General features: G+C 61.7%; 2 protein-coding genes across 6 annotated transcripts in view; both read right to left on the reverse strand.

The window, feature by feature from the left end:
- Positions 1-21,636, reverse strand: PARP6 (poly(ADP-ribose) polymerase family member 6). Of its 5 annotated transcripts, none has more exons than XM_044450563.1 (22): positions 21,402-21,636; positions 20,578-20,655; positions 19,793-19,887; positions 19,273-19,333; positions 18,879-18,969; positions 18,474-18,540; positions 17,448-17,597; positions 16,751-16,901; positions 14,771-14,824; positions 13,436-13,531; positions 13,241-13,333; positions 12,594-12,719; positions 12,010-12,075; positions 11,254-11,321; positions 11,105-11,153; positions 8,902-9,011; positions 7,143-7,215; positions 5,790-5,859; positions 3,504-3,583; positions 1,964-2,027; positions 779-863; positions 1-484 (listed from the first exon to the last, which is right to left on the reverse strand). In XM_044450563.1, the coding sequence occupies exons 1-22, from the start codon at positions 21,402-21,404 to the stop codon at positions 382-384; spliced, it is 1,833 nt and encodes a 610-aa protein (XP_044306498.1). In that variant the 5' UTR covers positions 21,405-21,636; the 3' UTR covers positions 1-381. The 5 variants fall into 5 exon arrangements, 4 of the variants coding, with proteins under 4 accessions (XP_044306498.1, XP_044306497.1, XP_044306496.1 ...); XM_044450562.1 differs by having other exon boundaries at positions 8,902-9,014; XM_044450561.1 differs by having other exon boundaries at positions 16,724-16,901.
- Positions 18,835-25,473, reverse strand: part of SHF (Src homology 2 domain containing F) — an 18,812-nt gene continuing 12,173 nt past the window's right edge. The window contains exon 8 of the transcript XR_006416637.1: positions 18,835-18,846. The gene's annotated coding sequence lies outside the window, so the exon portion shown is untranslated. The remainder of the gene's footprint in view (positions 18,847-25,473) is intronic.

A 25,473-nucleotide genomic window follows, 5' to 3' on the forward strand; every position in this document is an offset into this window, starting at 1 on the left:
TTCTTTTCTTAAAGAGAATTTAATCAGCTAAAACCACTTGCTCGCTTGCACACTTCCGCTCTGCGGGTTCCCCCCTCATTTTCACCGTTAAAAGCGCCATCACTGTGAACGCGGGAGAGCGAAGCCGGCGCAGTCAGCCCGACGGCTGAGGGGGCTCGGTCCAAGTCCAGCCCTCCGCAGTGTCCCGTGTACTCTACACGTGGGGAGAGCGGCTGCCACGGCTCCAGAGGGCGCCGGGACTCACCCCCTGCTCCCTTCGCCTGCGAGTCCCGGTCCTCACCCAGCCCGGGTGGCCACTGCCTCGCTTGCAAGCCTCCACGCCTGGCTCCCACCTGCCCGGGCGGCGCTGGCACGTGCCGAAAGGAAGGGGCGCTCCGCCCCTCAGTTTGTGTACACCTGAGTGCCAATCACGCGCATGATCTCCTTCTGTATCTTGGGGTCCTGAGTATTGATGTTGGCATCCCCGACCTGGCCATCCTCGTAGCTGCAGGGAAGGAAGAAGCCGTGTCGGGCGCCCTTCTTGCCGCACGCCGGAATCCCGCTGGGCGCAACCCAGGCCCACTCCGCTGGGAACGGGGCCAGTGTCCCAGGCAAGCAGGGCCCAGCAGCGCTGGGGAGAGGGAGAGCGGGCGATGCCACGGCCCGGCCTGCTCGCCGTCCCCCTCCCGGACAACCCAGCAGGCCCCTGGGCCAGGCACCCCCAGTGAACGGCGGCCGCCCATTCCGGGAGCAGGAGGCCTCCCCCTCCCAGACACCGCCCGGGGCACGGGGTACCCACACGAAGAAGAAGCGGGTGCAGACGTGGTCCGAGACTGGGCACACCCAGATGTTCCCGTGCTTCTGCAGGTCCTTCGACGTGATCACTGCAAGTGAGACGAGCAAGGTTACAGGACTTTCCGGAGGGGAGATGGATGTAGCTGAAGTATATTATATATTATTGTTATAACATGTGAATGAAGTGGTAGTTGTATTGGTCTCCGGGGTGGTGGGGGAACTTTATTATTTACTCTTTAACTACCGTGTTTTTGTTATGTTTTAATATTATTGTTGTGATAGGTTGTATTTGTTTTTTTCTGTTTAAAAAAAAACAAAAAGGAGGGGAACAAGGGAGGAAGGGTCAGCAAGACTGCAAGCGCGGCCTGGGGCAGGCGCACCGACGCCATCCGCGAAGCGCCCCGATCTGCTGGAGCCAGGCTCCCGGGAGGTGGCCTCTGACCTCTCCAAAAACTGGGTGCCCGCCTGCTGGAAGCTGGGCTCCCCCACAGAAAACATCTCCCTGCAGAGGTTCGTGCAGAGCGACTCCGAGCCAGGAATCTGGCCAAGGCCTGCCAGAGCCTGGGAACAGGTCTCCCTTCCAGGGACCGGCCCTCACGCGGACGCCTCCTCCGGGCTTCGCGGCGCACCAGCCATGAGGCCAACTGGCTGCTCGCAAGACGGCCGTGGGCCCGCGCTGGCCCCGCTCCTTGGGATCCTGCCAGGCTGTGCGGAAGGGCTGCAAAGCTGGGAAGGCCTTCCCGGAAGTCGGCGAATTGCCGGAAGACACGCGGGCAGCCGCCAGACACCGGAACGGCTGCCACGCAGCAGACGGAGCGGTGGCAACCTCTCCTGCGCCAAAAGGGCTGCAGGGAATGGATCCTGGCTGAGCATCGCAAGAAACCGTCAAACGGCGAGGGCTGCTTAGCCGTGGAGGGGATGCCTCAGGAGACGGCGGGTCCCCTTTCACTGGAGGCGTTTAAGCAAAGGCTGGGAGGCCGCCTCTCGGGGAGGCTGTGGCTGCCCCCTGCACCAGGCAGCGGGTTGGACTAGATGACCTCCAAGACCCGTCGGACCCTGTGAATCAGTGGGCGGCTTAAGGCGTGCGCAGAGGCCTCCTCTTCCAGTCTGATGGCTACTCGCACTCTGAACGGGTGGGAGCAGCACACCAGCCCGCCTGCTCCCGGTCCCCCCCTCCCCAATCGCTCACCTTCACAAAGTGCAATGCAATTCAGGTTGCGACTCTGCAGGAACCTGGACTGGATGGACCGCGTCTGCAAGGAAGCCGGAGAACCCGCGTCACATCCCCGCCCCGGGGCGAGAGCAGGGCTGCGGAACCAGTGCCCGTCGGTGGTGGTCGGACTCCAGCTCCCTCTGGGCCCAGCTAGCGTGGCCAATGCCGGGGAAGGTGGGCATTGTAGGCCAACAGCATCCCAACGGCTGCCAATTCCCCACCCAGAATCCCCGGCTTGAACCCATGGGCATTGTGGTGTTGGGATAAACCATTGACCAGGATGGATCTAGCCAACGGGTGCACTGCTCGCAAGAATCGTCTCATTTGTGGGTGCCAGAGGTGCTCCTAAAAATCAAGAAAAATGGGAACGAGCAGGCATCTGGAAGACACCTGCAGCCTTTTGATCTGGAGGGAGCCGTGCAAGGGGGCAGCTGCGAAATCCTTCCCCTGGGGAACCCACAGAATCCCCCACTCCAGTTACCGCCTTGCAGTGCAATTGCCTCTATTTATGGATCCCCTTTTCTGTTCCGCCCAAGAATCTGCTTCCGCTGACCGCGAAAATGGCCGGTCGGGACCGATGCCCCTCGCCGCATGGCCTTGGAAGCGGCTTGCTAGCCCTGGAACTGCATTTGCTGATTTATCCACCTTGCTGCTATTAAGCAACATTTACTGTTTATCTGGCAGTGAACGACGCTGCGAGCAGCCGGCAGCTCCGGGAGAAGAGTCTTTTTGAGCGGTGTGGCTGCTTCAGAGGCAGGAAAAGCAGCCTCTTGTTTTTAGTAACAAAAAAGCATTTGACGGCAAGGGGAGTGCAGAAGGGGAGGCCGCAGCGGACAAGAGCCGGGACAGCAGCGTGTCTAGCTAAGCGGCAGTCAAGCCGACCTTGCGTTCTTCCACGGCTGCACAGGACCATGGCCAGACTCGAGTGGAGGCATCACTGCGTGCAGGAAGACTCCGGAAAATAATTCAGTGTCGCCATCCAGTGCGGCAGAAAGGAGTTCCCCTGGCTGGCGGGCAGCCCCAGCGGATCAACTGCAGCAGGCTGCTGCGGTGGGGGGCGTGGAGATGGGGAGTCCTGCTGCAGAGGTGCTGGGGATGAGGCGGCCCCCGCACCGGAGACAGCGGGAGGCCTGAGGGGCGGAGCAGGGCAAGGACCCCCTCCTGCGCTGGGTTCCTGAGCGGACAAGCCACCCGGGGTGGCCAAGCGCGACATGTGAACCCGCTCGCTGGGTGCTCTTCCCAGAGCGGCCGGCGTTCTTCGGTTCATGGAGGCGCTTTCCCCGGGGCAGGGCAGGGCAGGGCAGGGCAGGGCAGGGCAGGGCAGGCCACCTGCGGCCCTCCAGACACTCTGGGTGGCAACTCCCCCGTAGTGCAGCTCCTCTGGAGGGCACCAGGTGGCCCATTTCTAATGCAAAGCAACGGGCAGTTTTCTGGGGTGCTTATGAAGCGCGGGGGATCCCAGCTCCGGCGGCGACCACACTGGCGGGATGGGGAATGCAGCCACGCAAACCGTCACCTGGGGAATGGTGTTCATCCGGTTGTACCGCTGCACCAGCTCGTCCTTCGAGGGCATCCGGTGCTGCCCTTTCCCCATCCCTGCACGGACGAGAGAGAGAGTCAGACCGGCATGGCGAGGCGCGGCTCGTGCCCCGGCCGTGAGCCCGGGGGAGTCCGTCCTCGGCGATGCCGGAGGTGAGGGCAGAGCAGAGCTGTGCAGGCCACCAAGCAGCAGCACATGGAGACCAACGCCAGGGCGAGACGGGACGCCCCACCAGAGCCGGCACGCAGCCTGGTCCCGGTCGCATGCCCGCCGAGGGCCCGCATCCCGGGAGGCCACCGCGGCCGGGAGCCGCGGGGCGTGATCGCCCTTCCTCGAGTGCGCGCACCTTGCTCGCCTGCATCTCACTCTGGTCCAACGACCGTGGGGAGGAGGCGGAGGAGGAGATGCCACGGCCTCCTCTCTCGCAAGCAAGCGACAGAAATGAGGAGTGGAAAGAGGAGCAGCGGGAGCCAGCGGGGTGCGAAGGCAGCCTGGTTGAAGGAACGGGGGTTCGTGGAGGGGGTGCGAGGCCTCGAGCTCGGCCCAGCAGGCACGGTCTGCGGAGCAGAGGCCCGGAGGCCGTGGGTGGCAAGCAGCACGCACACCCGTCGGGCCCAGGGCACAGGGGTCTGCGCGGCCAGGGCGGGGATGGGAGACCGCCTGGGAAGCCCACCGAGGCTCCCCTGAGCCTCGCCACAGAAAAGCGGAGGAAGAGCACACGGCAAAAGCCAGGAAGGGACTCGAGACGCTTGACCCGCGCTCCTCCCTTCCAGGCCGCACGCGTGCGCACGCTAGTGCATGTCCGTGGGCAGTGGCGCTCCGGCCGGAGCAGGAGGAGTGGAGGCACGCTGGGTGAGTTGGCTTTTTCCTCTCCCCTCCACATCCTTCTCCCTTGTGTGCCATGTCTTTCACAGTATGCTGGCAAGGAGTGGCGTCTTGTTTTCTTGATTATACACAAACTGCTCTGGGAGGCTTTTCAGCTAAGGCGCTGAATCCAAGTGCCAATGCCCAGCGCAACGGTGGTCACGCACATCCACAGCACACCTTCACTGCCCAGAGCAAAACTTCAATGGACTGGACACGCCACAGGCAGCTTAAAAGGCACCCTGGACTTCTTTCTACCAAACCTCAGCATCTGCGGGTGGGGGAACCATCAGGAAAACACATCACCATCTTATTCTAACGTGCCCGGCCCTTCCTCCACCGAGGCCAGTCCCATTCAGTCCGATTCCCAGCAGCGCCCCAAGTTTCTTCGCCTGCCTGGCTACCAGGCATCCTTCCCCTCCCTCCCTCTTCATTGGAGAACCCAGGAACTGAAGCCGGGGCCTATTTGGGAGACGCTCTCGCTCCCCATGAGGCAACGGGACCGAAGAGGAGGGAGGGAAGCCCCTCGTGCTCCGGCCACTAGGCAGGTGACCACGGAGCACTGGGAGAGCCCCTCTTGCTTCCCAGGAACAGCAAGCCGGAGAAGGGCGCACTCGGCCCTCCCTGCCAGAAAGAGCACGCCCGCTCGCAGGACGGGGCAAAGTGCGGTTGCCAGAAGCGGGGGCAGTGGCGGCGTGGTCAGCAGCCCCGCTCGGTCTTGCGCCTTTCCGCTGCGTGTGCACAGAAACCCATGCCCAATTTAAACAATCTCTGAACAATTAAGACCGCAGACACCAGGAAGACGACGACGACAACAAACCTGTGTCCCTGCGGCTTGGACGTCGGCAAGCGCCTCCCTCCCCATGCGACGGAGGGAAGCGATTCATGGCTGCGCTGGCTCCCTGCCTGCCTGTGTGGTGGGGAGGGGCGGGGGCCCACGACCAACGCTGGGGAGCGGAGGCGGACCGCCCCCGGGGCCCGGCGAGCAGGGCCTGGCTGGATCCACCCCCCGTGCAGCCCTCCGAGGGCCCCGGACACGCTCCACGCGGACAGGGGCGGCTCTGCAGCAGCCAGCGCTCGCTTCCCTCTGCGCTTGGCTGCGCTCCTCACCGTGCCTGGGCGCTCCCTGACCCACGAGCCGGAGGAAAGACCGGCGGCCCGCCTCTCTGGCCTCTCCTCGGGCACGCGTCTCCCGGAGTGTCGCGAGCCCCCTGCCGACACCGATCGGCCTACGGCTGGTGGACCGTTCCCCACACCGAAGGAGCAGGTCGAGATGCCCCAGGGGGATGTGGATGAGACACAGAGGGGCAGCGGCTCTCGAGCGCAGGGACGTCAGCGGGACAAACGGGTGCACTGACAGATGGAGGGACGGGGGGGGGGGGAGGGAGAGCCGCTTACCTGAGTATCCAAAGGAAATACTGGAGATGGGGCTCAGATAGATGCCTTTGCCATAGGCTGCTCCATGCAGCTTGCAGAAAAACACCAATGTGAGCCAGAAAAAAAAATAAAAAGCATTCCCCAAAAAGCAGAAGGCAGGGAAGAGGGAACTGCGTGGCAGGAGCGACTCCCGGGGCCTGTTCTCGGCACGCTGGCTTTCCCACGGCCCACCTCTCTGCCCTCGCACACCCCGGCCAGCCAAGACCAACGGAGGTCCGCCGCCCGGGCGCTGAAGTGTGCGACGCCTGAACGGTGGGATCAGGCCGAGACGTCCTGGTGCCTGCGCTATGTGCAACTGCAAGAACCGAAGCGGGGGCGCACTGCCCGCCACTGACGCAGCGCCTCTGCGGGCAGCGGCTCGGGGCAGCTCTGGCGGCAGGAGCACGTGCTGCCTGGAGGGGGGACTCTGGGGGAGGCCCACTCACACCCCCATCTGGACGCAGCACCTCCGAGGAGGGCGAGCCAGGAAGCGGCAGGCACGCCACCTCTGATGCTGGGCACTTCCAATGCGCCTGCTCGCACGTAAGGTCACTGTGCCTTGCTTTTCATGCTGTTGGTCCTTTCAAGAGTTCTCGGCGTCGCATCGTTGTCTGCGACCTTTAACGCGCGAGATGCCCTGTCTGAATGTTTCCGGGGCCGCTCTCATCTGCCTGGCACAGCCGCTTGAGTGTCGGATTCGCATCAGGGAAAGACAGTCCAAATCCTCCCTTGGAGGAAAGGCGGGACAGCCGTCCAGAAACGAAACCTGGGCTTAGTGCCATGGATCGTTCTGAGCGCCAAGATGGGCCCTGAAGCTGCCTGCGCGAATGCTGTCCAGTGACGGTGGAGCGGAGCGGCTCTCCAACAGGCGCCGCCGGGTCACCCTGCAAACCAGGGGACGCCCTTTTGCAGGGGTCGCCGCAAGGACGGACCCTTTGCTGTCCAAAGCAAGTCCTCCCTGGAGTAGGACAGGCGCAGCCGGGTGCCAACGGGCTGCAGGCCCCCCACGGCCAAGCCGAGCACCCACACCTGTGGCTGTGCGGACCAGCAACACTTGAGCTCAGCAAGGTGCACGCTCCCGACGCATCTTTTGGGGTCCGCAAACCGCACTGCAGGCGGCAGACAGCTCTGTGCCCGACCCAGGAGGAGCCAGCCGGGCAAACCCTCATCAAAACCAGCCCAGTTCCCACGCAGCCCTCCTCAAACTCTCTGGGAAGAAGCAACATCCTTGTAGGCCGCAGGCGGAGCAGACGGGCGGGAGGAGCCCGGGAGGGTCTCAGTCGCGCAAGGGCTGGCCTGGCTGGCCTGGGCAGGGGGTCCGCGGGGGTCCCTTACCTGCAATTTGGTGTAGGATGCGTTGACCAGCCCGTTGCGCAGAATGGAGTGCCAGTTCTCAATGTGAGAGCCGCTGCGAGGGGAGAGAAAACTTGGGCTCAGCGTGCCGGGGCTTCTCCCCGGCATGGACAACCATGTGGGCACATGCACGCACGCACGCACGCACACACGCACGCTCCAAATCGGGGAAGCACGACCGGACTAAGCGTCTCACTGCAGAGATTCCCACGACGAGGATGGCGGCAGGCGAGGCCGGGTGGAGCTCGGCCTGCCGTCAACCCGACTGGGGGCACTGGAGCGCCTGAACGGGCTGAAGCGCCAGGCCACACACTCCCCAGCCCGCGCCCACTGCCTGTCCTGCGTTTGCCCAGAGACCTGCACAGGCCCGGGGCTTCCGCGGCCGGACGCTGCCCCCTCTTCTTCCTCTCCCTTCAGTTCATCTTCACCCAATCCCATCCCACACACGGGGCGCAGCAAGACAGCTCATGGAGCGCGATGCGTCCCCGCCGGTGGCGCTGCGAGCTGAAGCGAAGGCGGCTGCGATCCCGGCTGCTCTGGCTGCGCCTGGCCAGCCGCAGGGGCCCCTCGACTCCGGACGCGGACCGGCCCGCTTGCCCAGCTGAGCTTCCTTTCACCTTCTCACTGGGCTCCCACCATCTCGGCACGTCACGTTTTCTCACGACACACAACTCTGCTTCTTCTCCTAAGCGCTGCGCTTGCAGAATGCTCCCCAAATGAGGCCGTGTCTGATTTCCAAAAGGCATCAACGGGATAAACAGGCAAGACCCCCTGGCGGCCAAGGGGCGGGGGGTCCCAAGAGAGGGTCCGAAGGCACCCAACAGAGCAACCTTCCTGAAGGCAACCAGTCTGGACTTCTCAGCCACCGGCTGGGGGGCCACGTGGGGACCCCAGCAGCGACACCTGGAGCGCCTTGATCCAAGAAAGGTCAGGGTATCGTTTCGTGGCCAGAGTGGTTCCAGGCCTGAACGGGAGGGAGATCCGAGCAGACGGGGGAGACGCGCGAGGACAAGCAGGGGGCGAACTGAGGGGGGAAATGGCTACGACGGCCCGGTTCTTACACACTGCTAAAAATGGGGGAGGGACGGAGTATCAAAGAGGAGAAAATTCAGCATGAAGTCTGCCTGCGCTAATGGATATGCATAGCTGTAAGCGGCATCGTGGTCAAGAGCGCGGGACTGGGACTCGGGTTCTAGCTCAGCCAGGGAGCCAGCTGGGTGAGCCTGGGCCGGCCACGGCCTCTCAGCCCCACCTCCCTCACAGGGCTGTTGTTGGGGGGACAGGAGAGGGAAGAGGCTGAGGGGCTGCGGCTCTCGTCAATGAAGAAATGCGGTACGTCTCCCCTCCCAGGGAAGGCCGCCTGCCTCTGTCCGCTGCCGGCCGCTCGCCGCAAACGGGCCGCCCCAAGGCCCCTGCTCTGCGCCCCTCCCGGGGTTTTTACCTTTGCACTGGCCTTGGACTGGGCAGCCATTCAATTAGAGGGCTGTCACCCATCATGTAGGGCATGGGGCCTCCCTGAATGGAGAGGAGTACTTCAGAAGCGGTCATGGCCTGCTGGATGGCTGGCTGAAGCTTTGAGCAGGATCGCTTTGCGGCTGGAAGGCCCCCTCTGTCAAGCCTCCCGGGAAGCCATTTTCTGAGCAGCTTCCAGTGGGGACGGGAGAAGCAGAGCAGATGCCCAGAGGAGCCACGTGGCGCGGGAGGCCACCCGCGGAGGAGAAGCCCCGACAGGAATGCTTACTGAAAAGCGAAGGTGCTGCCGTACAGCTTCTTGGCCGTCCGGAAGCGGGCCTCCTTGGCCGGAGGGCTGCTCAGCAGGAGGAACTGGTGTGAGGTGTGCATAAATTTCAGCTGCTACCAAGGGAAACAGACCCACATGAAAGGGAAGGGAAAGGGGGTCAGGGAGGGGGAAGAGGGGGGCACAAGCGGGGAGAGACAGAGACAGAGACAGAGACAGAGACAGAGAGAGAGAGAGAGAGAGAGAGAGAGAGAGAGAGAAGAAAGAGGGCCATCATGCAGGGAAGTTGCTTGACGCATTTCTGGAAGATGCTGTTTTCTAGATGAGTCTCAGGAATGGGAAAATTTGTGATCTGCTCATTCCAGAGTGCACACATGACGCTACCCAATGGCTTACTTAACCCGTGGTTTGCTGACCCACCCAAGGTTTGACAATCTGTGGCTTGTTTGCTTGCTTCACCGCCCGGCTGCCTGTGGCCCACCCCAAACGCCCCCTCAGCAGGCAGCTCCTCTCGGGCAACTGGTCGGCAGGGCAAAAGGGTGCCGCCTCTGGACACAAAGGTATGGTTTGAGGGCCACGCTAAATGCCCACCGGTCGGCATGTCCCCCCGAATATTCCGAATTCCCTCTGGTTGCCATCTAGCCTACTAGTCAGGCCACACCCCACGGCAGCGAGTCCCATGCGCCGATTCTGCACGGCAGCCCTCCTCCGCCTCGGCCCCCCAGGTAAGCTGGAGCACAGCTCTCACCATACCTGGGAGCCCTGGGAGCTGCTGCCGTGCGCGTCTGGGGGGCATCGAGCTGGGGAAGGCCGATCCTTCAGTAACAGGAAGCAGCAGCCCTCTGCTCCCCAGCCCCACTGCAGGGAAGACGGGGCATCCCTTCGGTTCAGTGGGGAGTGAGACAAGCTGCTTCCTGACTGGCTGCTTGGGTATCCTAGCAACTGCCCCCTGGTAGCACTAAACAGACCGGACAAGTTAAGGACGCTTTGCCGAACAGGCGCAAGTTCCCCGCTCTTGACGTACAGATTCTATGTGCTGGGTCTGGGGTATGTCTGAGCTGCAGTTCTGCACGCTCCTTCGTAGGAATGAGCCCCCCTTCCCAAGAACACAGACTCCTGGGTCATCTATGCCACTGCATTTGCTGCCACAACCGGCTCAGTTTCGCCCGGTATGCCCCCAGAACACTTTTTTAAACCGTGCGCTTTGCTTTTCAGCCGTGAGCCATTGCAATGGCAGCAGATACAACCCTGTGAAACGACAGACAGAGCGGCGCTTGGCAACGGCAAGGGAAGCTCCGTCATCGCAGCTTCTGCGCTGCCAACCGTAACGACTGAAAATGAGTCTTTCAAGTTCAGCCGCTTCCCCAGGTAGGCCGAGGGCACATTGCTCAACGGCGCTGCCGCTACAGCACACCTTGCCCTCGCACACCCCGCGCGCTTGTTTTGGAGGTGCCAGGAACAAACAGCACAGCGCGACAGCCCAGCTGGCGGGCCCACCAAGGAGGCGGGCCTTTGAGCAGCAGCCGCTGGCAAAAAGGCGGATGGGCAGATGAAAGGAAGCACCTGCGGCAAGACACTGCGCGCCGCTAGAATGCTGCTCCCAGGCAAGATGGGGGGGGGCACCCAAGGGGCACCGTGTTGCCAGGCCCCCAGCAGAGACGGGCCTTCCCCATGGAATCCGAATCTGGCTGCGCTCGGTCTTCGCGGGGGCAATGCGACCCAAGGAAGTGCCGGGTGTTCCAACAGCTGCGACCGGATGCTTGCAAGCCAGCCCCCCCCCCCCCCCCCGCATCCTCACTACCCTGTGGTGCCACCCCTGGGCCTACCGGGAGAGCAACAGACCTGTGAGACCCGCAGCGAGCAAAGCTCTCCACACGCTCTTTCGCTTCTCACAGTGCTGCCGAATTCCCCAGTCGGATCGTCTGGATCAGCCCTGGGCAACAGCGCCAGCGGCCAGGGACTGCGGGGGCAGCCAGCTCGGGAGGGCCGCCGGCCCCTCCTCCACCCCATCGCCACGCGGGCGGCACGCCTGGTGCCGCCAGTTCTTGCGAAGGCCTCGGATCGAGGCCCTTGGGACTGGAGCCAGCAGGTGGACACGGGGCCTTCTGCACGCAGGGCAGCCCCCCTGCCCCGAGCGGCTCCCGCCTCCCTCCCCCACTGGCAGCGGAACGGCCGCACGCGCGACAGGAGAGGAGCCATCACTTACCCTGCTGAGAGGTAGCTTGACGATGTGCGACCTGTTGCTGGAGATTATCCTGGGAAGGACCAAGAGGCAGAGAGCGTGGGGCAAATCGCACCGCCTGCCCCACGGGCCCGTCCCCAGGGCCCCTCCACCCGCCCCGCTGGCGCCCTCACCACTGCAGGAGAGGGTGGGCCAGAGGATCGAGCTTGTCCATCTGTTTCTTGATCTCCAAATAAGACCCCTGAGGAATAAAAGACAGTTGCAGCGCCATTCACATTCCAAGCTTTATTTTTTTTCAACGGGTTTGTGCCAGCTCAGCTGGGAACTCCCAGGAATAACTCATTAAAGGGGGCTGATGGGAAGGACAAGGCGGCCTTGTTCCCACCCCGAGAGCAGAGGTTTCTCTCGTGCGTTTAGCGCGCCTTAAAGCTGTCTCAGCCTGGCCCCTCCAGCCGCCTTGGGCTTCAGCCCCCATCAGCCCCACTGGCCACGGCCACGTCAGGAAGCGGCAGCATGGGTGGAGCAGGCTGGGGGGGGGGATAAATGTTTTTAAGTAAATATTTTACGGAGCCTAAAGCATCCGCTTGACAAAAGCCCAAAACCATCCATCTTTGCAAGGGTTCCCTCCTGCCCACCCCCTGCCCAAGGTCCTCTCGGTGCCTGGGTGTGTGTGTCTGCATGTTTGAAAATAGGCTCTTTGTGTCTGTTGGGTGATCGAGCCAATCGGATCTGGCTAGGTGCCCATGTCACAAAGCCAACTCGGAAGGAAGGCCGTGCTTCCTGCCTTCACTCTGAACTGGCACACATGGCCAGGGAAAAGCACAGGGCGGGAGGGCACGCCGTGCGCCACCCCCGGTGCAAAGTGGATGCACGAGGGACCAGACAAGCGACGTGAGGAAGGGGTCTGGAGCGAAGGCGCCGGGACTTACTTGGGTCATTTCGCGGATTGACATGACGCTGTCCAGGGCCTTCTGCAGCCTCTCGTAGTTCTTCTTCTGCGGGTCAAGGGAAAGGGAGAGGAGATGCATCAGGCACAGAAGTAGCTCAGTGCTCAGAGGCACGGGAGGCCCTAGCCGCTGAATGTTCTCCATTGCTGAGCAGACACCTGCTGTAGCTGGAAGCTGCGTCTGAACTGTGTCTTGATTAAACAATGAATGTGGACCAGAAATTGACTCCAGAGAGATGCAGAAATAGAAACGCGACCCTCTCCAGAAAATGCATACAGAATCAGTGCTGCCACTCGCAATCGTGTGATTTTGTTCTGCCCGGGAACCAATGAGGGCTTGTGGTGAGGTCATTATCCAACTTTCAAATCCCAACATGGAATTTTGCAAGGATCTCTCCCAGACCAAAACCTGCAACTAAATCACGGAACAGAGAATACTTTTGCAAATGCTAGTTCAGGAGAGGCCCCTGTAAAACACCAAGCTGGAATTGGAGGGCTGGGTAGTGGCCAATCCCGCCACAGGTTCCAGCATCGCCCTCATCCCTGCGCCTGCTGACCTACACCAACCTTGGGGTTGAAGGCGAGGGTCTTCGGGTCACTGGGGTCCACGACAGAGGGGTAAGGCTCGAAGATGATGCTTTTGCGTGGGGATTCCAGCGCTGCTCGGCACATGGCCACCAACAGGTCCACGACCTGAAAGAGGGATGCGGCCCATGAGGGGGTGGGAGAGGCCCTTCTCCGTCCCAGCACTTCGTCCAACCTCTCACCTCGGGCCTTACAGTCCCAGGACAGGGCCAACCAGGCACGAAGGTTCCGTTAAAACGAGCCCGAGTCCCGAAGCACAAGCGGACGTGGTGGAACGGGCAGACCACAGCCGCAAGCCGCAAGGGCAGCGGAAAACGCCCGTCGGCAGGGGTCCATTCCCTTCGCGGAAGGTTTCTATCCTGCGCTTCGCAGGAGCTGCCCGTGGTGCCAAGCCCAAACCAGGACAGCCACCACGAAGCGTATTTCGGAAGGATGCGTGCGTTCCGCAAGTGTGCATTTGCGCAAAAGGATACATGGCCCAATTCCGTCCGTGAGCGACGGATGGGACAAAAACTTCCTGAAGAATCCGGAAAACATGCGTGGAATCGACTCTGTGAAGTCTGTGTGAGCCTGGGCTCCACAGGCAGAGCTCAAGAATCAGGCCCGCCTCCCCGGCCCAGCGCGCCCACCTCTGCTCCCGTGGCCACCTCCTCCGCGGCGCCGGACATCACCCCCAGTGTGTAGAAAGAGAAGACGCACAGCTCCCGGGTGCACACAGCCGGCTGGAGGGAGACAAAAGCCGCGGGGCTGGTGAGGCGGGGCCCGTGCGGGCCCGGCGCCCACGCAGCTTCCCGGGGCTGCCCGCGCGGGCAGGTGGGGGGCACCTTCAGCATGGATCCGTTCTGGAAGACGTGCTGCTCGTCACACACCACGCAGTACTCGTTCAGCGTAGGGATCCTCTGCTCGGCGTACTTCATGATCTGGGGGAGAGGGCGAGACCCGGTCTGGCGGAGCAAGCGCTGAGCCCGTCCTCAGGGCCCCCGCCCCCGGCACCGGCCACGTGCAGGGTCTCGGGCAGGAGGCCCCCTTCCCCAGGCAGGCGGCCTCCCCCCACCGCTCACGCTAAACGGCACAGGGCCAGGCTGTGATCGCAGAATGCTTGCACATGCGCACAGCCCAACCGCTGGAGCTCTCTGCGCACCGCCAGCTCACGCCTATAGCAAGACTGAGCCGGGCAGGGGGACAGACAGACAGGATAGCCCGGACCAGGCAGGAGGGAGGGAGGGAGGGAGGGAGAAGGGGGTGCAAAGAAAGAAAAGGAATGACCCTGAGCACCTTCTGACGTGACCCCCCCTCCCAACCCTGGCTTTGCCCCACCCAGAACGATGTGGCCCTCAGCGGGTTCTCGTCCGGGCACTGGAGAATGCGGGGCCTTCCCAATGCTGATGGAGCGCAACTTCCAGCACCCTCACCGATGGCCAGCCCCTCCCAAGGGCAGACGGGAGTCACGAGTCACGGCCACCGCCCTGCCCTGCCCTGGTGCCCTGCCCTGCCCTGCCCGAGGGAATGCGGCCTGCTGCAGGAAACGGTTCTGGGGTTAAACAACAAGCAACTAGATGGACCAAAGGCTTCCCTTCACAGGAGGCAACTTTAAAAAAAATTAGAACTTTTCAATCTAAAATACAACCAAAAAAGTACTTAAAAACAAAAACATATGCAGTTAATACGTATTAACTGTAACGCATATTAATACGCAACTCGATCTATATTAACATAACAGTGTAGTGAAGGGGAAACATACCTCTCCACACATGTGCATGTAAAGGCAGCTCATGCCAACAGTTTACCAAGAAATCGTTAACTGGGGGGTAGGCCCAAGCCAAACTAACCCACCATACGGCCCTGCTGCTGCTGCTGTAGAGACTGCAACCCACGCTATTTAAAGTGCTTAGGAGACTAAGGCTCCAAAACGCACGGTATTCGTAGGCCTCTGTGGCAGGAGCTGCCAGCACCGTCCAGGCCCGAGGCACCTGCTCTCCGCCAAGGAAGGCTTCCCAGCACCCTCCCCCGAAGGAGGCCAGGCCTCGTGCCGACTAGCGCGCTGGCCTTCGTCCCGGCTGCGGATCTTGCTGCGACAGAGGCGGGACCGAATCCCAGAGGCTGCCTTGTTCGGAGGGATGCGGAGCGAAGTGGGGCGCAGGAGGGGCACCGTCACTCACCTGAACGAGGAACCCATACTCCAAGGTGGGGATATTCTTGCAGTGGCCGCCAACCTGCGGGGAGCAGACGAGAAACAGCCAGGACGCATTACTCGGCACCTGCCTGGTCGCTGCCTGCGCAGCACTCTCCTTTGCACGCACGCTTCCAGCACAAGACACCGCAGGCCTCCAGATAATCGCACTTCCACCCCGAGCATTCCTGAGCCTCGACCAGGTCGGCAGGTGCTTCTGGGAGCTGAAGTCCCAAACGGAGGGACTACTCTATGCCACCCCAGTTCTATGGGACTCTCTCCGAGGAAGCCCACCTTGGAATTCCTCTTCCCGCCAAGAACCTGGCACAAGCCGGACACCTTCCTGGCACTGACCCAGGTGAAGCTGTGCCCCCCCCCCACCACACCCCCCTCCCCCAGTAATGATTTGGTTGAATTTCATCACGTTTATTTTTTGGTCAGAACCTACCACAAGAAGCAAACTACTTCACAAAGGGGAAGGAAAGGACTTGAGATGTGAAGAAATGAAACGTGGGAGGAGGCTCCATTCAGCGTGTCCACACAGGCCCAGAATTTGGACTGCTTAGCTCTTCAAAGCGTGTGTGTGAACCCCTGTGCATTCGGCTCTATTTGCGGTGCCAAAGTACAGTTACCGCTTTTTTCTGACAAGCTCCTCATCTTTAACAACGACATCCTACTTTTCTCCTTGCTAGATATGAAAGCATTTATTGGATTTAGCCACTACAAATGAGCAAGGATTTCCATCGGTTTGTCGTTTAAGAAGTTAGCAAGATTTGCTAATATTTCATGGACAGGTTTTTGTGGGGGAGGGAAGGAAGTGGGAGAAAGCACGGCTGACGTCTCCACCCATGCCCACCCTCCACCCGAAGGCTTGCCCCCACCCAGCGCGGCGCCTGGCTCTCCTCCACGCAGGCAGAGGCTCTCTGCACCCCGAAAGGGGCTCCCCCTCCGGCCTCGTGCACAAGGGCAGGGGCTGGCCAGCCTGCACCGGTCCCTGCGGAGAAAAGAGGCGACCCCCCCCCCCGCTGCCCAGCACTAAGGAGCGGCTGCGTCACTCTTGCACGGAGCTTGGGCGAGCTCTAGGGAAGGGGGTGCAGCTGGGAGGGGCCGTGGCCCAGAGGTTCCCAGCCCATGAAGCAGCAGGTCAGCAGAACGGGAAGGGCCCTGCAGAGCCTCTGCGGGGGGAAGGGGGGAGCACGAGATCTGCCCCCCACGCCGCCTGACCTGCTGCCAGGCCCCTTCCCGGGTCCCCGTGCAATTTCCCGTCGCTTTCCAGAGACAGCCAGCTGGATCCAGCCTTCTGGCACGTTTGGGAGTGGAATACGGAAAGCAAGGTCTCGCCCAGCTGCTTTCGCAGAATGACGAGCTGGGGGGGGGGGCATCACGCCCTCCAATCTGGAGCCTGCCAGATGTGTGGGGATGCAGCTCCCACCACCCCCAGCCAGCACAACCCTCGTTCCAAACCAGCAAGCACGCCTCTCTCTCTCTCTCTCCCCCTCCCCCTCCCCCCCCCCCCCTCGGGCTCTGCTGGGAACGAGAGGCCGAGAGCCTCCGACAGACAGCAGCCCCAAGTGCTAAACCCGCAGCGCCTGCCCAGCGGCCTCACGTGGGGCAGCGACTCTGGGGCTGTGCTGGTGGAGCAAAAGCAAACGGCCGGGCCCCCTGCACGCAGAAAGCGGGCGTGTCGGGGAGAAGGTTCTGCCCCAACGTTCTCCTAGACGTGCCCCATTTCTACTTGCAGGGAGACTGGTCCTCTTGGGGGGTGGCGGGGGCCCTTGCGCCCCCAGTCCGAAACGGCAGCCACGGGGAGCGATGCTCCGCAGCACGGCTGGCACGCTAGCCTGGCTCTCCAACTCCTTGCTGACCGGGGGGAAACACGATTAACTGTCACCCACAAGAGAAAGCCCACAGCCCAAGGGGGCCGGGCAGAGAGGAAACCCACCAGGATGTTGAATGGGGCGACACCTGCCTGGGTGCTGGGCGGGTAGCCAAACACTTCCACCTTGGGGTTCTTCATGGTGCAGGAGATGGAGCGGTTCATGAGGCGGTTCACACGCAGCTCTGGGACCCCCAGCTTGCTCTTCAGCATGGAGTCCTGGATGACCGGAAAGCTGGGCGACCTGTGGGCAAAGGCGGGCCGGTCAGCCCTCTCCACGGAGGGCAGCGGGGCCTTCCGCCCGGACTCGGGAAGGGCTCCGGAATCGCGCGGTGCTAAGCTGCGGCGGGACCGGGCTCGGTAAGGCCTGGTCCGCGGACGCCTTCGCTCGCCGGGTGGCTCAGCAAGGATCCCAAAGGGCTGAGAAGGGGAAGCCCCAAATCCAGGCTTGGGAGCCAACGCTGGAAAGCTCCGGAGAAGCCTGCAAACACGGATGCCCACACACACGCCCCGTCACCCCACCTTTGCGCCCAGGTGGTGCGGCACGACTCCTCCACTTCCCAGCTTGAGTGCGGTCTGAAAGCCAAGCGAGCTGACCCAGCGCCACCCCAGCCTCACCTTGCCTGATTAGAACAGGAAGGGGAACGCAGGCGCCCTGCCCTGCCACATGCCGCCCAGTCCCCCTCCAGCAGGCAGGGGTGCTGCCTGCTTCCAGGCCACAAGGCACACCGAGATACTGGCTAGCTGGGAACACCGGTAGGACTGGAGAAGGTTCAAGGTTGGGAATTACTTCGGAATGGGTGAAAAGATGCTGAGACCGGCCCGGAATTTCTTGATGGTGCCACTAGCCTTGAACCAGCTGTGCCGCTTTTCCTGTTGGCTCTTGAGGAAGTCATTGCTGAGATGTTTCCATTGTTGGGATGTGAACATTCCCAGGATCCTGGTGAAAACGTAAGAGGAGGCCAGGCAAGCTGCAGGAGAGGCCTCTTGCTCGCTCCACCATTCCCCATCCCTGTGGCATCGGTGGACCGGGGCGGGTCCTCTGAGGGGCCTTGGAATGGGAACCTGGAGATCCTGGATCTCCAACTGCAGGAAACTGAGACGAGAGAGGGCATTTAAGCTTGCATCTAGCCTCCACCTATTCCTGCAGGGAGTTGGCTGTTGCGATTCATTTTGGGAAAGATCATTCTCATTGCTAAGCACTGAATTTAAACGAGGATGCAAGGCGGACAAAAATAACGGCTACTGTTTCCCACCTTATGAAAAGTTTTATAGAATCACAGTACAACTGGAAGGGACCAGAGGGCCCTTGGGTCCCACCCGCTGCTCAGTGCAGCACCCCCAGTTCGACCACCCGTCCCAGATGGCTGTCCCGCTGCACCCTGCACGCCTCCGGTGCGGGAGAGCCCACAGCTTCCCTGGAGGACTGGCTCCACTGTCATGCTGCTGCAACAGTCAGGAAATTCTTCCTGGCTTCCTGCGACTTGAGCCAGATCTTGCATGTTCTGCACTCTGCAATGGTCAGGAGGAGATTCAGTCCTCCTCCTCCTCCTCCTCCTCCTCCTCCTCCTCCTCCTCGGGCAGCCTTCCAAGCAGCTGCAGACCTGACCTGCAGTGAGAGCTGCCTATCAAGCAGGGTATGCAGTGGCTGGCAGTCCAACTGGTCAATTTAACTCCAGGGGGGCTCTGGGGTCCTGGCCATCTCAGACACACCGAGGGGGGGATTGTGGCTTCGGGCCTGAAGTTCTGCTGCCTGACTTTGCATCAACCCACTGAGCTGCACACACTAGATCAAAGCCGGAGGGGGGGCACTCACTTCTTCAGCTGTAGGCCCAGTCCAAAGCCTTCCTTATTGGATGGCTGGAAAACCTCGATGGACGGTTCTGGAGAAAAAAGCAGAGTCGGCTGCTAGGAGGCAAAGCCCACAAGGCATTCCTGGCTCCACCCCCGAGCCTACAACTCGCAACCCTGCAGCCAACAACACCTGCTGGGGCTGGAGGAGTGGAAGTCCAGCAACCGTGGGGAAGGCTGGCTCTGTGGCTCAGACACGCGGCTCTCTGCCTTCTGAGAGTCCCCCCAGCAGCCTCAACCGGCGCGTTTCGCGCCGTGTGGTCTCCACAAAGAGGCTTAATCAGCGTGGAGGTACGAACTTTGCTGCGGTGGAGGCTCCCAGCTCGCCTCCGGCTCCCCTCCAGCGCCGGCAGCGGAGCGTGCGACTCACCGGGGCCATCCAGGTACTGCGAGAGGGAGAACCGCAGCCGGAGGACGACGGGCTCGGTCCGGAGGACCTTCCAGGCTGTCGCCACCTCCTCCTGCAATGAGAAGGGTCTCGACAGGCTCCTCCCAAGGCTGGAGGTTGCCGTGGCGGCCGAGAGCAAACGAACGAACACGCGGAAAAGCCACGCCATCACTCTTGTTATGATTAATATTATCGCCCCCACCCTCAGACACTCGTGCGGAGAAAATGCCGGTGCCCCTGGCTGCTGATGCTGCCGGCATCAGAGCTGGGGACTGCTCACAGCTCTGGCCTGCAGACAGAGGCCTGGGAAGAAGGCGTGGGCACGAGTGCGGCCCCGTCTCGGCCTCGCCCCCGTGCCGTGTGACCGGCCACTTACATCTAGAAAGCCAATGTTGATGTGCAGGTCGATATCCACGTCGTCGATGGTCCCATATTCTCTGTAAAGGAAAGCAGACGGTTCGAGAGGAACTGGGTCAGAAGGAAGAGAAGATGGAGGGAAGGAAGGCGGGCAGATGCAGCCGCCTCTGCACTCGTGTGAGGCTGGTGCCCGGCGCTGGCCCGGCACGGAAACGGTTGGGAGGGGCAAGGATGGCCCACTTGCGGTGAGGAAGGGCATGGAGGCCACGTTTCCCATGGGCTTCCCATGCCCGCCATTCAGACGGCCCCAGCGAGGTGCTCTCCCCATCCACCCGCAGGACGCCCTCGGCCTGGGAGGCGAGGACTGACAGCCGCGCGTCCACTTGCAGCTCACAGCGGAAGCGCAGTGGCGAGAGACAGCCCTCCACCCGCAGCACCCCAGGCTCCCGGAGAACCCCTCTGATCTCTCTGAGCCACACGGAAGGCCAGCTTTGGCTCGGGAACCTGGAATCCCTGTGTGCTGAGGCCGCAGCGCTCACCGGACGGACGCGGAGCTCGCGCTGTACAGCTCCTTCACGGCCTCGATGTCGGCATCCAGCTGCGGGTGTCGGTACAGGTCCGCCGCACAGGTCCCCTGCAGCAATCGAGGAAGATTTACGGCGATGAAAACGCACACCTTGCACCCCACCACACTCAAACCAACGCGCAAAGACAGAAATCCACACTTAATACAACAGGAGCGGGGGAATCCAAAATCTGCCTGCACAAAACAACACCATAAAAATAGAAGCTTGATCCGGGTTTTTTTAATGGTGGTTTTCATTGTTTCATTGCGATTTTACAAATGTACGCCACTTAGGGAGTCTATTACTACTTGGCAGCTTATAAATACACATGTAGCTAAATGCACAAATATATAGGAACGGTGCACTCTAAGGTATGTCCCTCAATCGTCCCGCATTTTCTCTCCCAGAAGCAGCATCTCAATGTCTGCCTGACGCCAAAAGCCTGGCAAAACAGACACGAAGCCTCGACGACGGTCATGCCAGAAGCACAGACGGGCTGAACCCGCCTCTGACGCCGAGCGAGGAGCCGGGGGGTTTCTGCCCCGCCGAGCCCAGCGGGCGCTTGCAGCTCCCCGAGAGCGGGAGGCTCCGGCCCCGCGCGGCTGGGCGCAGCACGACCGGACTGGGACCTTCCTCCCTGTGCTTGCCCTTGCCCGCCCCCCTGGCCCCGAAGCATCACAAGGGAGTCCCAGAAGCCCCCTGAATGACCACAGCCACTGCCACAGCATCTTCCCCTCAGGAGGCCCCAGGTAGCTCACCTGCACTCCGTACAAGAATTCCTCCGACTCATTTTCCCCGTCAGAATCATCATCGGTCCAGTACTGGCCTTTGATGTCCTAAAGAGGCGAGAGCAGTGCCGCACTGGGGCCGGGCTGCACACTTCGGTTCGCGCAGCGGAAGGCTTCGGCCCAGTATCCCCGGGCTCACAGCTCGCCCGCCCGCCCTCAGTGGCGAGGGCAAAAGCCCCGCGGAAGGATCCACCGGCCCCAGCGGAGGGATCGGGGCCCTGCGGACCGGGCAGCCCGTGTTCCTCTGCCAGCTGGTCCCGCCCATTCCCTGAATTCCAGACTGAAGGCACGGCAGGGACTGGCCCTCTGGCTACTCTGCGCAGCCCCTGCACCTACTGCTGGCACGGCACCATCGTTCTCTCTGTTTCCAAAATCCACTCAGGCACGGGCGGGAGGAACCAGCAGGCCCGTGAGGTGGGGGAGGCGCGTGGTTCACGAAGCCCCCAGGGCAGAGAACCCAAACGTGCCAGCGAGGACCGCCTGGGCCCCCTGGTCATCGGCCGCTGGCTCCGTTTGGGACGGGAGGACAGGAAGCCGTGGAGAGGAAAAGGCGCGAGGGGCTGACCGGCACCCCGGATGGGGCAGCAGCCACACTGCAACCTCTTATTACGGAGGACGGCGACGGAGTGATGCCAGGACCGCACTTAGCCAAGCGAACCCACAGCGAAGCCGCGCAGGGACCCTGCGGGTGCCCCACAGGCCCCCCGGCCCCAGCCGGTCTGTGAGGAAGGGGGACCTGGACACCTGTGCCTGCCCGCCCGCCCGCCCCTCCCCGGCAGCCCCGTCCCGCCTACCATTTGCTTGGCGGTTCACAGGCGCGCCTTCCTCAGGGTCAGGCCTCTCCGCTCCATGCCACCGGCCCGCTGGGGAGCCGCAGGGTGGGCATGCAGGCCGGCGCCAGGCCTCGCTCGCGGCGCGCTCACCGTCGCCCCGGCAACCCCGTCACCGTCCTCGAGCAGGCCGGGCACAATGGGCTCGACGTCGGCGCCGGGCAGCCGCCTCCTCACTGGCCGCCGGGAGCACGTCCTCCTGGAAGGGGAACCCAAGGCAGTGTTAAGTCGAAACCTGAGCAAATACGGCCGGCGAGGCGGCAGCACGGAGCGGCGTCCCTCCCTGGCTGCCGGCCCAGGGGCAGTCCTTCCTGCAGTGCAAGCATCCGCTCCTGCAGCCTTCCCCGGCCGCTGGATCACAGTCCCCATCATCCACTGGAGAAGCATCCTGGAAACCTCACAGTAGCAGGAACTGGAGCTGCTACTCGCCGTGAGATGCGGGGAGACCTCTGATGCGTCGGACTACAACTCCCACCATGGAGAGCCCCAGGCCGGGGGAAGCCGGCCTGGACCGCGGAGCCGGACCGCCCTTGCTGCTCTCCCGCTGCTCTCCCTGCTCTTCGGCCAGCCGGCGCGTGCGCTTTCTACGTGTGCCCTCGCACAAGCGGGTCATTGCTGTGTTGCGACCGGCAAGAACGCGTGGTGTGCCGAAGCTCTCGCTCAGCCAGCAGCGGCTCGCTGCAACTTCCCCAGACAAGTCCGGCAGACGCAACCTGCCACACGCTGCCCCCCGCCACCGTCACGCAAGGTCCTCTGGCCCTGGCTGAAAGCTGCAGCCTTTCCCAAGCTGGCAGGCTGGACTACAACTCCCAACACCCCTGACCATTGGGCATGCTGACCGGGGCTGACAAAACATCTGCATGGAGACAGGCTGGGAGAAGGTACAGGGAGCGGGCACAGAATGCCGTGTCCCCAAGCAAAGGAGGGTGGCTTTCCGCTCCCCAGGAGTGGCTTTCCAGTTTAAGGGCTCCAGCCCCTCCACGCACTGGGCCGCAGTGCCCAACCCGGCTTGGATCCCCCTTCGTCTGGAGCCGAAGCCGAACTCCGGCCCGGCTGATACGGGGACTGCCGCGCCACCCTCTGTTAATCTGGCCGGTGTGATTCACTGCCTGCCTTTCTACCAAGGAAAGAGCACTCCAGGAGGCTTACAGTCACGGACAGATAAAACCTTCTTTGAAACAACAACAAAACAAACAGTCTGTAACAGAATTAAAAGATAGCTCTGACAGAACAAAAACAGCACCCCTTCTGAGTACCAGATACTGGCCAGTGAAGCTCCTGTCAAGCGGCCAAAAGCTGGGCCGGTTCCGGATGTCCCACACATGCCCAGCAGCACTTCGGGGCGACTGGTGTTCGCTGGGCCGGCAACCGCTGCACCTGCAGCCTCTTGCAGCTCAACGCTGCTTTTTGGCTTCCTCATTTCATTTCATTTCATTTCGAGATTGCAACCTCTGATTTGACAGGGGCTTTTGTGCTCCCCATTCTGGCAGCCACGGAGAGCCACTTCCACATGCCCCAGCAGCACCAAACCTTTGATTTGATTTTTTCTTTCCTTTTTAAACACCAAACCAACACTAATATCGTCACACGTTTCCTACTTTTTCCGTCTTTTGTGAATACAAACCTGCATGCTTACAGAGGTCCAAAACAAGGCACCCGTTTCCCATTTTGGTCCGACGGCTGCCCAAAGGTGAGCTGCCGAGCCGATCAAAGGTGCAAGGGATCTGAGCTCGTGAAAATGGGGTCGTGAGTGTTACACCACAGTCACCCCAAGATCCATTTTGTCTTGTTTTGGGCAACAGTCATGGGTGCTCCCACTCCTTGGCTCATTCCAAGATCCTCGGGGACATTTTAAGAGGAACTGGCTTTTTGACAACTAGCACTCAAAACTCCAGTTTCTTTCAAAAGAGGCCTTTTTTATTTCCACAAGCCCCATGATTATTTTGAGAGGAACATACGGATCCATGCCTATGAGGGGGTTCAAAACAAAAAGACACAGAAATAGCTTTGCAGCGATGGGCACTTTGATGGGCCTGACAGAGGCTGCCAACGCGGGGACTGCACGAGCCGGCCGTCACGCCGGAGGAGGCAGTCTCGGGGTGGGGGGATGTAAAGGGGAAAACAGCTCCCATGATGGGAAGGGGGCTCAAGTGGACCCTGCTCTGGGGACCCTGGAATACCCAAGGGAGGACTGAGGGCGCCCACTCTGGCTTCCTCACCAACCTGCTGTGGCTTACGGCCAGGGTGCGTGGGTACCATGTCAAGTACACACGCCGCCCGACCGTGGGAGACGGCTGGCTGCTTCTCGCATCCTGCCAGGGGATGACGGGAGGTGTAGTCCAACTTATCTGGAGGGAGCCAGATCAGAAAACAATGAAACGAGAACACGCCGCCAACTGCATTCCCCAGCGGCTGACCACAGGCACCCTGCCTCTGAGACAGGAGGTGGGATGGAGGCACGGGGCTAGGACAGCCTGGCCCCTCCGGGCCGTGCAGCACAAGCAGCGAGGGAAGCCAGGGCTGCATGTTCAGGGCAAGGAGAACAAGGCAAATGGCTTCGCCCTCCCCCATCGCGTTTGCTGGCCGCACTTAATAGCCCCCACTTCCCTCGCTACAGCATGTGACCTCGGTGGGATAGATTGCTGGACTGGGTGGCAAACCTCAGATAATAGAATGGGCTTTCGCTGGGTCGCTCCCCATAAGCTTTGTCACCCAGGCTCCCAAGAGAACAAGCCACGGTAAACCGCTATCCCTGGGCACCATGCAAACTCGGCTTCCAGAAACCCTTGGCACAAAGCAGCAGCCCCTGCAGCTAAATTAAGCCCTGGGGGTGGGGGGGGGGTTGCTGTGCCAAGTGAGCCAGTCCAAAAGGAGGGGCTTGTGGGCCAAGGAAGAGAGAAAGATCAGGTTTGGCTGAGGATGGAGACAAACAGGGCCAGCTCAAGCCATTTTGCAGTCTCAGGCAGAGCAGCAAATGGCATTCTTCACCCCATGAATCAAGGCACCCTATACCCAAAAGCCAGTGTTTCAGCAGCCATGGCAGAAAATCTCACATGCTTTCCATCCCTTCCCTAGCAGCAATCCGATCTACCAAGTCATCATACTTCCAGGATGCCCACAACCAGCATCCTAAGACAGAGGTCTCACATTATCTAGCCCCTTTGAAGAAAGCTGTTAAATGAGCGTATTGCAAAACTGCTTTTCTCTGATAACCACAGTGACCTGGGGAGGAGCACTACAAAAATGCCCAGGTGACCCTCAGGTGCCAGTTGGAGCCATGCCCCTAGCGCTGGCCGTGGCCCACGGAAGAGGGGGTTTGGAGCACGAAAGGCCGGGAAGAGCCACCTGTTGCTGGCGGCAGCCCAGACCTTTTGCTCGCAGCCTCAGCCTCGTGTCCCGAGCATTCTCGCGCTTGCTCTTGCGGAACTGCAGTTATCCTAAAGAGCATCTTGAGGACAACCAGAAGTGCCCTCTCTTCTCTCTCGCTCTCTGTGCACACTCACACATGGGGGGGGGGGGCAACCAGACAGGAAAGGCTCTCAGAAGCTTGACTCGATATGCTAAATGCATGCACCTGGATGTACATTTTAGGACACCTTTCCAAAGGCAGGTTTCGCCCCAGACCCTTATAATCCGTAGCAACCTCCGGGGGGAAAGGGAGAGCCTCCAGGCGCAGGAGGCGGGTGTCTAGGGCCCTCCCCGTCCACCGCCACTGTGCCGCTCTTCTCCCCCATCTCCCTGCACTGGTTCCCGCAATCGCAAGCTCGGCCCGTATTGCATGTCGACACCCCGTGGCCGAAGCACCCTGGGCGCCCCACAGCGACAACCCCACGCTGCAGCCACCCATCCTGCTCCCGAGCAGGCCTGGCCCTGCCCCGCTCCCACGATCGGGCCGCCCGGGCCCCCCGGGAGCGCCCCGAAGCTTCCCGCGGCTCGCCCTACTCACAGCCGCTGCCGCTGCTTCCGCGGGAGGCCCTGCGCGGGCGGGCGGCGGAGCGCCGGCGGGCGGGCGGGGGCGCGGGGCCGAGGGGGGGCG

The sequence above is a fragment of the Varanus komodoensis genome, unplaced genomic scaffold (assembly GCF_004798865.1).
Source record: "Varanus komodoensis strain SLA01 unplaced genomic scaffold, ASM479886v1 scaffold67, whole genome shotgun sequence".
Taxonomy (NCBI): Eukaryota; Metazoa; Chordata; class Lepidosauria; order Squamata; family Varanidae; genus Varanus; species Varanus komodoensis.